Here is a 12,608-nt window from a genome sequence, read left to right as displayed (position 1 = left end):
ACATTTTTGCAAAACCAAACAAAAAGAATAATATCCATAAAAGGTCCTTATTAAAAAAAAACTGTATATATTTCTTTACTTCTAATTCTACTTTTAAACGCTCACTTTGAGAGTATGTCAGGAGTGTAAGAATTTTATTTTTCGACACGCTCTTAATACAACTAAATACATTTTTTTTTATAACAAGCTGTTTACATTCCGCTCTCTTAGTGCGTGTAGAAAATCACTTAGATCGAACTGAACTTTTTTCGGCCCGTCAACGTGGTCACCCGGTTTGGGGTATTTATTATTTTCGAAATTAATTTTAATTATTTTTTATGCAAGTTTATAACAAAAAGCATATGAATCCAAATTTCAAGTTTTGAATAATAAGAACATTTGTTTTTAATTTTTTGTTTTTTTTTTTTTGTAAAACGGTTGCGTTCTTTTTTATATGGAAGAATTTGCGCAACAACGTTAACAAAAAAAATATAAAAAATTAACGGGACACTTCACTTTATTATTTATATTTATTTCTAAAATAAAAAATAAAAAAATTTTGTTGTGCAACTTTGCTGATTTTTTTCTAATCTATGTACTAAGTTTGAGATTTAGATTTATAAAGTTTTTCGTTCTAAAATAAAATAATTAAAAATTTTTGTTGTGCGACTTGGTTGATTTTTTCTAATTTTTGTACAAGTTTGAAATTTGGATTTATAAAATTTTCGTTAGACATTGAGCTAAACTTTTATGAAAAATATAATTAAAATTAAATAAAAAATAAATAAATAGTACAAACCGGATATGTATAATAGAAAATTTGTCTAAGCTCTAAGTGACAAACAAGATGTTGTGCTGCCACCTAGCAATTTGGAGGTTTAATCGAGCGCAACTAATTTGCGTAAAAAAAATCTCGAGAAATGTTTATTTTTAAGATATTTTTCTTGTCATTTCCGCTTGCTTAACGGAAATTAAAGCTATTTACATACATATATGCAAACAAATTTATCGTAAAGCAATAGAGTGAAATTGCTCGTTAGCAGTAGCTGAAAAAGGTCAATTCAAATCAAAGAAATTTTAGAATTGGTTTCAAATAATTTGCAAAAACAAAATAGAAATACCAGAAGGGAATTAAATATTTCTACTTATTTGCTGCATTTCAATACACGCCCGCTGAGATCACTTTAAACAAATAAAAAATATTTAAGCAATAGTAGAATAGAATTTACTATATGTAAGATCTCTGAATTTTTCTTTGACCCATTTCAAATTTACTATGTACATTAGGGTGGTGGTCCAAAATTTCACAGGAAAATCAATTGGAAAACTCCTGCTGACAATCCCTTTAAAAATTAACTTTTTTTATTGTCTAAATATTTACCATCAGAAATCTTCAGCGGGCTACGCATACATAAAATAACACTTTTTTTTGTAAGAGATAAGATTATCGGTTATGAAAAGGTAGTAAAATTTTTATGTTTTAAAGCTCTCGATCAAAAAATATTTTTTTCTAACTATTTTATAAAAATTTTTGGGAAACTTGTATTTTCCCTATGCTGATAGCACAACGCCGAAATCGGTTTGTCTCCAAATCAAATTTGAAAAGGTATGACAGAAAAGCGTTCCACAATACATCATGTATGGAGAACCAGGCACGGAAAATAACCGTTCAAAATCATAATTTTTTTCGTTGAAGAATTAAAATTAAAAATAACGATAAAAAGTTTATCGAAAAATAAAAATTGTTCATTATTCTTCATCGAAAAAACAAAAATCATAAATAACTATTAAATTTGCTCAAAAAGATAGAAGTCCAATTTTTACGACTAAATTATGTTTTTTATTACAAAGATTATAACCGTTACGGTCCCTGAAATTAACTGATTTAAAAAATAAAATAAAAATATGCGTCTCCTTATTTACAAAATTCTTTAACTCTGAGGATTGGCTGGAAAGAAAGATTTTATGTCACCCTAATTTACACACATATATGCATATATGTATGTAGTTGGGTGTGCATACATATATGAATTTCTAATAAAGTTGTATCTACAAATGTACATAGTAAATATACATATATAGATAATTTTTTTTTTGCAATTCTTTTTCACAAAATTTTGTACACATTTATGATGCGATACGCTTTACGGCTTTAACAACGCTTTTACCCGTTCGTTTATACCATTCCGCGTTTAACGCCCGGCACCCCAACGCTGCTCCTCCGCCGCATCGCATCACAACTTGCATCTCACATCTGCAACGCGCCTCACTTCGCCTCGCCACACCTCTACATTGTTCACAGATGATTACGTGATTCGCTACAAATGTCAAAGAGGTGATTTTTTTACGTTTACTTTATAGCAAATCAACACAAACAGAAAAATAGAAAATACATATGTAGTTAAATGGAAATATGTATGTTTGCAGTATGTAGTTGTAGTAATTGCAAATGCGCTCATTATAAATGCTTCGGTAGATATTCATAAGCCATACTTTTATGTACGATTACCTCCACCTATAGCGCGTGCCTCGGAATGCTTGCGAAGCTTTAGTAGTACTCATAGAATGCCAGAATTTTTCGCTATGCCTTATTTCAAATACTTACATTCCAATGACACTTTATGTAAATGAAAGCCAAGTTGTGATGGCTATCTAATGTTTAACAAACTCTTATCTGATTTACCTATCCTATTCTCTTGAAAAACAAAAATATAAAAGGTCGTATGCATGAACCCTTTGTAGTAAATGGAATGAATGTTATATTTAAAAAATAGAAAACAAAACACTCCTCAAACACTGAAAATATTCACTTCTGCAAACAATTCACTAATACAACTAAATTTATTATATAAGTAACTAGTATATACAAGACATACATAGATACATAGGTATAAGCTACACTGGGCTACAACACTGGACACTGGATTTTTACAGACTATTTACGCCGCCTAATGCACTTTTACATAGTTTCAAAATACTAAAAACCACAAAGAAAAATAGCAAATAATAACAAACATTAAATAATAAATATTAGTAAACACAATTACATCACATACTTATATCTATTAATTCACCTTTGACACAGCTCGTCCACAATTGAAATCAACCGGATATCAATCAGAGCCCGAGCCCAATTACGATTCCGACTACTCTACAGTAAAGTATCGAACATTAGATCGACGACGTTTACAATCGGTCTCATCGGCCACGAACGTTGCGAATCGCAGTACGAATTCGTATCAGGACGATAAGTGAGTACTGTGATTTACATAATTATGTTTGTGTGTGTGTGTGTGATAAATACAAGAAAGTATGCAGATTAAGATAAGATTAGATCATGATTTACAGGTATGCGAAGATTACCTATGTAGTTACCACCCAGGATGGTAAACAAATAAGCTTTAAGGCATTTTTTCTCGGTTTTGAATTTTTTGTTATGCAAAATTGGTACAATGTATTTTATTGAAAGTGTTACCCATAGCTAACAACGATTTTTTTGCACTTTGCTGGGAATTCATGGCTTCCGCGCCAGTAAAACTCCTCGTCTTTGGAGACCAAGAAAGTATCATGTAAATTTTTTATACCCTCAACTTAAATGCAAGGTACTGCCGTAGGGGCGTTCTGCATAGACAAGAATAAATAGTAGTCTGATGGTGTAAGTTCAAGGCTATAACAGAGAGTCGATCGAGATAAGTTTTGCCGCACGCAACCGAACATTTACATTCCGGTAGTACTAAGTTCAATCGCATTAGTTGTTGTCTATTGAGAGCTCCGTCAATCGTCTGATCACTTTTCAGGCATATTTATTTTCATGCAAAGAGGTTTCAATAAGAAAACTATCTCTGATATGGATTTTAGTAGAAAGGACGTTAAACTGATGGGCCGGTATCATGATTCAATAATACAAGGTTCGATAAACTGACAGTTGTCTCTCTCGCACCGCTCCCTTAGCAGTGGCACCGTGTTGCTTCTTTGAAAATTTACATGGAAACGGTGTAGCTTTGGTGTGAAATAGAAGTATGTATAAGCTTTTGTGCAATATGTTTATTTGTATGTGCATATGAAGCATATTTAACTGATGAAAACATAAGCATTGGATGTTTACATCAATCTCATAGTAGTCTTATTTTAATTTTGAGTCATTTTGCAGTTTTTATACAGCTAAATAGCACATAAATTACGTAATTCAGGTAGATATATCAATACTACGTTCAACATTTCGTTTAAAAGGCCAGATTTCCTGCAAATACGTTAGAATTTACAAAAGGAATTTTACTACTAATTGTCTACTTTGCGTACTTTTCTACTACCATTTTCGCACCAAGAGATTTCATTCTTCCCCTTTCTCCGTCCTTCGTAAATGCAACCTTTTGTAAGGGAGTGTCAAACCGCAGCTGTCAATAATTATCTAACCTTGTATTATTGAATCATGGGCCGATATGACTTTGGTTGGTTTGTTGTCGCTCCCACTTTAAGGTGTCCAGGTCTGAGGAAATGCTTGTAATTGTAGCGTAGGGTATATAAAAAGGACACAGTTGATGAGTCTCTTTTGCAGCTTCGCTATAAAGAGGTCATCTGCTCCACCTGCTCTAGAAGTGCGAAGGCAGATAGAGCGCACCTTAGCCTATAATCGTCTTACAGGCTTCTGACTTTGTATCCGCAGCGTCGTTTTATCCCCGTTTGCGTGGCGGTGGCTTGGGATGTGTTCACCAATCTGGTGTTGCTTCAAATTTAAGTTAAACAAGTCAAGAGTTTCACTTAACCCTCCGATGAGTGACAGTGCCGATGACGTTAGATTCGTGAGAAGGTCCTTAGGGACCTACAAAGAGTTGCTCGATGTTTCGACTGTACATGTGCAACTTCTTTGGTATTTATGTTGTCTTTTGATTAAATTAACGTCCTGCATATATATTAGGAATGAAATAATTTGAAGAACAAGTGAAAAAAAAATCAAAACATAAATACAAGTAACTTGTTATTTCTTCTAAAATTGTACAAGGTCCCTAGGGACCTTGTCACTAATCCCCGTACTATATATGTTGAAATCTCAATAACACTCGAACGTGATCCCGTATCCCTTCGAAACTTATTTTAAACGATTCAGCTTAATTTATTCTTGGAATACATGTATAAATTCTTTTCAAAAATGCATTGAACAAAAAGATATAGGCACATGAAATACGAATACGAATATCTGAAATATCAAAAAAAAATATAAATTTAAACAAGCCGCAATAATGCTATTTCACCTTTGAATGTATAAACAAATTTAAAACGGAACAAGTAAAGAAGTATAAGTTCGGGTCCCTAGGGACCTTCTCACAAATCGAAGGGTTAATAACATTTAATAACTTACCATCAAAATGCAAGAAAATTAAGAAATGCAGGGTAGTTAATTTTTTATTTTTTTTGTTTGCCACAATCCTTCAAACAATCACCGGAGCAACATGGCATCACTACTTGAGATTCACAGAGGTACGAACCGAAATAAAGCAACGGAAGGCGAAATAGTACGCATCGAACCTTTCATCGCACTCAAGCAATTGCAATTGTAAACAGAAACTCCAGATTTAGGGTGTTCTTTTTATTATTATTATTATTATTATTATTATTATTATTATTATTAGGCGATTTTGGCGTTCATTAAAGCTCACCAGTCATTTGTCTTGTGTGCCAATTGAGAACGCCAAGTAAAGCCAAGTCCTTCTTTACCAGGTCTGTCCATCTCGTCCTCTGCTACTACCACCGAATTCTGAGTTGAATACTTTCAGAGCTGGAGCGTTTTGGTCTATTTTTTAGGGTCAGTTAATAAAATACTTATGCCAACTAAGGGCTGTAAGTTAAGTGAATATATTAAGATTCGACAATTTATTTTTAGGCTCTAAAGTATGGCGCAGATTTAATAAATAAAAAATAAGTTAGAAAAAAAACTCCCCTTAAGGTTAAGTTCATCAAATCCAGCTGACTTGTGACTTTTTTTACTTTCAGATTATATGGTACTATGCCAAATCCGATTAAATCGGAACCAAGCACATATAAAAATCAACCTGGTCGCATTGAAGACTACGTAACAGGACGTTCGTCCGTGTCCGAAAAGGAACGCAAAGAGGTATAAAGCAAAATAAAACTAAAAGATGTAAAAAAGAAAAATAAAAAAATTTCCAAATATTTGAAATGCAACTGCAATACAGCCAGGTTATCACGAACGAATCGATGGCGATTACAATTTCAACTCGCAACATTTTGAAATCACAATATACATATGTACAATATGTACATGCATAAATACGTTCCTATGCATTTGTAAATTTTGTATTAGCATTCCACGCTGTTCTGTTCACTTTCACTTGACATTAGCACAACATGACATAAATAACTTTTAGAATTACGAGTATGAAATTTTAAGCACAAACTCTCTTCGACACTTGCATACATACATATACTATACTTACACATGTACAGTACACTTGTAAACTCATTAATATGTACATACATATTTCACTTGACATAAAAACGTAAAATTTATTTATAGTTAATATTTTATTCGATTTCGATTACGTTTACTGGTTAATTAAGTACTTATCACGTTTCCAGCTTATATTGTCAAGGTCTTTGCAGTTTACGTCATCGTGCTCTATACATAGTAAAAAAAAGTTACTATACATAATTATCTATATACTTATCTAAGTGAAAACTTTTTATTCTAATGCAGCTAAATTGTTGTTTTTTTATTTTGATTTATTTTGATTTATTTATTATTTGTTTGTTTTAACTCAATCTATTTTATTCCACGTTTTCTAGTGGTGGGACGAAGTGATGGACATCTTTAATGGGGTATGCATCACCTTTTGATTAAATTATACATACTTATGTACAAATACAAATTTAAATTTGATTAGTTGATAAATGAGATTTTGCCTGAGAATACATAACTATTTGGGTCTACTTGGTTTTGGGAATGATTTGCGTTATAGTAAATTCATTACTTTATTTATCTTTTTAAGGTGCTGACTATATTAAAAACCGTTAAATTTTTAAACAAAATGTTTGTAGCTAGCTGCTCTAGTTCTAAATGACTTATCGACTCAATTGAAAACTAATTTATCCAATATTCAGGTCCTCATTAATCCAACTGTTGACGATTATCCCGAACACTAAAGGGCTGTTCAGGATGTTGTGGAAATTGTCATGGATTTGCAGTTGGAGTTGCATTTGCAAATTTTATGCTAGCCAGCAAAGTATTAATTACTTTTCAAATGTTCATTTTCAACGAAATTTTTTTGGGGGTTGAATCTAATGATTATATAATGGAACTATTCTTTCCTTGTAGGCTATTATGTTAGGTTTCGAACGCATATTTTTTCATATTTTTATCTTATTCTTATCGAGAGATTTACGATTTTGTCCATCGAAACTCCCAATAATTAAAAAAAAAAAACAAATTCCTTAGTTAAAACCTATCTATTTTCATTATAAATTTTCTATGTAACTTTTTTCAAATCGATTCTTACGAATAAAATGTTTTTTTTTTTATTGAAAGCTATTTTTATTAAAGCGACCCTAAAATGGGTGTCCAACCATTAGTTCGGTTTATCGAGGTTTGACTGTACTAGAATTATAATTTTGGGTGACTGGTAATAAGATCAACGGAAACAAGGTCACTTGACTTTATTTCCCACCCTGGTGCAATTGACCTTATTCCCGTTTTGACCTTATTTCCGTTGATCTTGTTATCTGTCACCTAATTTTTGCTCCCATAAGCAAAGTTATTATAAATATGAGTGTATGCAATATTTTTACTCTTGATACTTTCGTCTTTTTCGCAATCGTACTGCCTCCTCTGCCCCTTTCGCTATCGTGTTATATCGTTAGTGGTTGAGCGAACAAACCATTGTACCGCGTATATTCATCGAATACGTTGATGATATAAGCGTAAGTTAATTAAACCATTTACATGCACTTGATTAAAAATATAGAGCACATGTTATTTACGCACACATGTGAAAGGAGCACTCTCATACATGAGTATGTATGTTTACACAAAAAAAAAAAATAACAAATATAAATAGCACTGCACCAAACCACTTGAATGGAATTCTATATATTTGCACTGTCCTTAAATGAAACGACTTTGTTATATATTGAAACACAATGCAACAATTAAAGAGATAATTTGGAGGAGAAAAATGTTAAGGTCCTCAAAAGAGTTGATAGCTGCGTTCTAAAAAAAGTAACGAAATGCTTCATCAGCAATACTTTACTGTCTTTATAGTTTTGAAAAATTCTCAGTTTTAAATTTTATTTTACTTTTGTTTGTTATTCAAGTTTGGTTAGTTATTTATTTGAATTAATTTACTTATTTTTTATTATTTAATTTTTTTATCTTTTATTTAAAACATATTTTTTGAAGTTTGGGAATATATTAAGTTTACGGAATGGAGAAAAGTAAAATAAATTTAATTTTAATTATTTTTTCGGCTGACAATTTTTCTGATTCATTCTCAATATCTTGGGGTGTCAACACTTTAAAGCATTTTCCCACTGCCAGTTCTCAACTGCCAAGCCTCAATTGCAGTTTATGCCTGTTGGAAAAGGAAGATTACAACTCGAAGGTGGTAATTTAGGTAAAAGCAAACGGATAGTATAAAAGCAAAAATTAAGAAAAAATCCATTCCGATCCCCCAAGGTTAAAATTCTTGGAACTTACCTGAGCTTTTAAATGTAATTAAGCTTTTGGTGGAAATGGGCTATTAAGCCGAGATTTGTTTTGCTCCATACCTTCCTTCTTTTCATCTGCCTTCGAATGGCAGGACAGCAATATAATATAAACCCAACATGTCGCAATTCGGTCTACACGTGCCCAGAAGAGCCCACCTAATAACCTTCGAATCCAGAGTCTTCGCCCAGTAGCACACCATATGTCGGCAATTGAGCCTTCAAACTCTCTCTTTATACGGCGATAACTTCTCAATAATCTCTTGCCTTGCTAACTCATCGGCCATGAAGTTTCTTACGATATCACTGTGGCTCGGAACCCGTACGACCTCGGAGTAAGCATTCTGTTGTGATCGATAGGGAATTCGAGTACCCTGTGAAAACGGCTCAAAGGCCTTAACTACCGCCTGTCAGAATATATATGCATACAAATGTTCACATCCTCGAGAAATATAATTTACATCTTCGCTTAAATACAGCACTTATTCGGAAGCCTTTCCACTGGATCTTAGTTCCAAACATTACACCTCGCCTAGTCCTTTTTGTGCAATTTCAGTTTCTCCGTAAATAAGTTTTCTGGATCTTGGTTTCGAAAATTAGATCCCGCCAGGTCCTTCCCTGCAGTAATATAGGCGGTGCAGTTTCTGACTTGATGACCTATGTTCAGTTAAGGACGGAATCAAAACAAATTCCAGAGAGTTTATAGTTAAACATAAACTTAAAATACGTGCTTCTTATTCTAACCTTTGCTGCCATAACAACGGTCTCATTCTTTTCGTTAAGCGTAACAGTTAGGGGGATTCGAAATGCCCCAATAATTGCAAACTACAAAAAGCCCAACTTTTTCTCAACCTGAGCTGAATAACCCTATTTCTATATTGCTGTAAGACCCATGCTAAACTTCCAAGCGTTACTGCGCTTTGGGGCAGTACAGTCTGCTGAATTCGGTCAACGGCCCTTCGTTCCATAAACGCGTCTGGTTTGTTAAAAAAAAAAAGTTCTGCTGACAAGTGATGAAGTTGGATTTTAAAAGTTTTGTATCTAGGCTTTACATCAAAATCAAATCAGTTAAGAGCGCAAATCAAAGCTCTGAAAATGACAGTAGTATGTAATTGGGAGAAATAGGAGAAGCTCGGCAAAACACTAACATATGTGTAAGCGCCAATCTATTATTATATGTAATTGGATATTTCTAGAATATAGCATAGTTAAAATCGGCAATGAAAGGCATAAGAATGTATACTTACCGATCTGGTGCTAGCTTCTTTCCATACTCGATATGGGACCCAGCCAGGGCGGCACCTAGCGGAAAATTTGCAATTGCTTCTTGTGTATACGAATGAACATTTCTGCACAAGTTCAGGGCTATTTCAGGACTATTGAGGCACTACTAAAGTTCACAGCTGGTTTAGGGTCCCGAACTGTTCAGGACTATATTAGGGCCATTTCGGGACCAATTTGGCACCAGCTCTGGCCCATTTCAAGACTATTTCGGAAACATTCTCCTACTGTCATCAAATTCCGTAAACTTAAAAAATGTATTATAAAAACTTATTTATTTAGTACAAAAAAACTGTACAGCAATTGATAAAACTGTATTGAATGCGTCTAATTTTTCACTAAAAAAAAATAAAATCTAACAAAAACATTTTTTCTCACTTTTTAACATAATTTGACTAATATGTAGCACCTGGATCAAGCCAAGCTCTCGCCACACTACACTGAAGGAAATCTTTCCAGGTAAAATTTTTAATTTCGTTCTTAGTAACTTCAATTTATTTTGAGTAATCATCATTTTCTACTTTCAGAGCCCTAGCCAAAGAGTCTGGTTACACGAGTGATTCGAATCTGGTATTCCGCAAGCGCGAAGCACCACAAGCCAGTCCACTTAGCCCAGTCGAGCAAAAGCAAGCCTATAAGAGCGTACAAGCGGGCGGCGAACCACCATTATTTGGTTTTAGAAAGCCAGCACCAGAAAGACCTAGAGGTAAGCACAGAAAAATAAAAAAAACAGAAAGCTTAAGCTTACAAATGCACAGAAGTACTTTATTGGCAAAAGCAAATTTTATGGATTTGAGGAAATTAACCTGTTTACTATGTAGTATTTTCGATGCTAATGCTGGTTTTGAAGAAGCTGGTTAGACAAAGAAAATTTTGAGTTGCACATACATACACACACCATAACACAAAGTACACGGTTACAAGTACAAACACACTTGAAACCTCTCGAAATATATTTGAAAAGTAGCTAGTTTAACATTTTTCCTTAATTGTTGGGTTCTTTTGGTGTGTGGGTAGTATTCTTTAACACTTGCCGTCGTTTATTCAAAAGTTGAAGAAATTCTAAAACTAAATACACAAAAAAATCCAAAAAATACACCATCAACCGTTTCCGCGCGCGTTGACAGTTTTTCGCACAGAACGAATTATTTTTCACCCTGGAACCGCACCGCACCGCCTGGATGGGCTCACAAATTGTTGCCACTCTAAGTCTACCAAAAAAAAAAATAATAAATTTTAATTTCCCGCTTTTTCGCACTTCGAATCACAAAGAATACCTCGATTACATACAGATCTCGCCAACGCTGACCAAAATTCGTGTGATCTCAGCGCCAGCCAACGGCGCCAACGATAGTTGCCACGACAAAGCCGAAGCTAAACAAGTTGCGCCGACACAACAGCAAACGTCACCGCGAGCGACTTACGTCAAAATCCACCACCAAGCGAAAATGTTCACACCATCATTCATACCGATTGACGGCAAACGGAACGCCACGAGCGCAGCGTCTTCGCCACCGCAGCCGCCAAATCGTAGATCATCTTGCCAGAAGGTGTCGTCGGCGAAGGCTTCGCCGGCACGCCCACCAAAACCAACTCCAGTCATACCAAAGCGCCACGAGCAATGCTTTCAAAGTCCCGATGAGCATGTGCTAGGCGCCAATAAGTATGCAACCATAACAATTAGAAAGCATACACGCGTCAATGGCACAATTTCACGTTCCAAATCTGCTGGCGCTGTTTCTTCACTGCTCGCAGCCAGCAAGTCCACGAGCGCTGAAGCGCCGCCACCAAGAGCGCTGAGCATTTGTCGTGGCGAGTCAAGCGAAGTAGAGGCGGGAAAGATTAGACGTTTGCAACAACATACCCGTTTCCGCTCGATTAGCCCCATGCGTGCACAAAGCCGTGTGGCAACGTTGCGTCAGTCGAGTCGTAGTCCCGTTGCGTTCGGGCGTTCAATCTCAAAAGAGCGCACATTTGCCGAGGAAAAGAAACGCTTGGAGAATAGTCTGCCGACGGGCTTTACCAATTTTGAAGCCAGTACTAATATATTACGCGATCCATCGCTCAAATCGCCGCAAGAAGTGAAGCAAGCTGTGCGCTCGTACGCCACTTGTGTAGCACATCTACGCAGCAAGTCACTGCCACGCCTCAGGGAGGAACTCAGGAAACCAGAGATTTCTTCTATGAGCACCACAGTTCGTCATGCATCGTGCTTTCCACAGGCTAAAATATTCGATTGCGCCAAAGCAATGCGCAAGACGTTTACACGCTCGAAGAGTCCGCGCCCGAAAAATGTATCGACAATCAGCCTAACACGCACCGATTCCACTTTCTCGATAGACTCCACGGCGCCCAAAAGTGCAACAACCAGTAAGACTAAAACGAACCCCAGCAAAAAGGTTGCAGAGACAAAGTCGAAGCCGAATGGTAAGGCTGTTAAGTCCAAAGTGGCAGTACAGCAGAGCAAAAAGCAATATGAAGCATCCACGAAAGCGAGCACAATGCCCAAAGCACATAAAACGCGCGGCGCTTTGAAAGCGCAGCAACCGCAGACCGCATACTATGCACGTGAAGAAGCGCATACAATTCCGCGCAGCGGCTACCAATCGATCGCGCTACATCAGTCACGCAGT

General features: G+C 35.4%; 1 protein-coding gene across 12 annotated transcripts in view; it reads left to right on the top strand.

Moving 5' to 3' along the window:
• Positions 1–12,608, top strand: part of CAP (Cbl-associated protein) — a 98,540-nt gene that overhangs the window by 51,649 nt on the left and 34,283 nt on the right. For 11 of the 12 annotated variants that reach the window (XM_017609823.1, XM_017609604.1, XM_017610174.1 and 8 more), the window contains 5 exons: positions 3,065–3,230; positions 5,968–6,088; positions 6,781–6,813; positions 10,382–10,434; positions 10,503–10,681. In XM_017609823.1, the coding sequence (XP_017465312.1) occupies positions 3,065–3,230; positions 5,968–6,088; positions 6,781–6,813; positions 10,382–10,434; positions 10,503–10,681 (552 nt within the window). The remainder of the gene's footprint in view (positions 1–3,064; positions 3,231–5,967; positions 6,089–6,780; positions 6,814–10,381; positions 10,435–10,502; positions 10,682–12,608) is intronic. The other variant, XM_017610101.1, reaches the window with a different exon arrangement.

The sequence above is a fragment of the Rhagoletis zephyria genome, unplaced genomic scaffold (assembly GCF_001687245.7).
Source record: "Rhagoletis zephyria isolate East Lansing unplaced genomic scaffold, Rhagoletis_zephyria_1.1 Rzeph_scaffold_00001, whole genome shotgun sequence".
Classification (NCBI taxonomy): domain Eukaryota; kingdom Metazoa; phylum Arthropoda; class Insecta; order Diptera; family Tephritidae; genus Rhagoletis; species Rhagoletis zephyria.
This window is presented reverse-complemented; position numbering and strand designations above follow the sequence as displayed.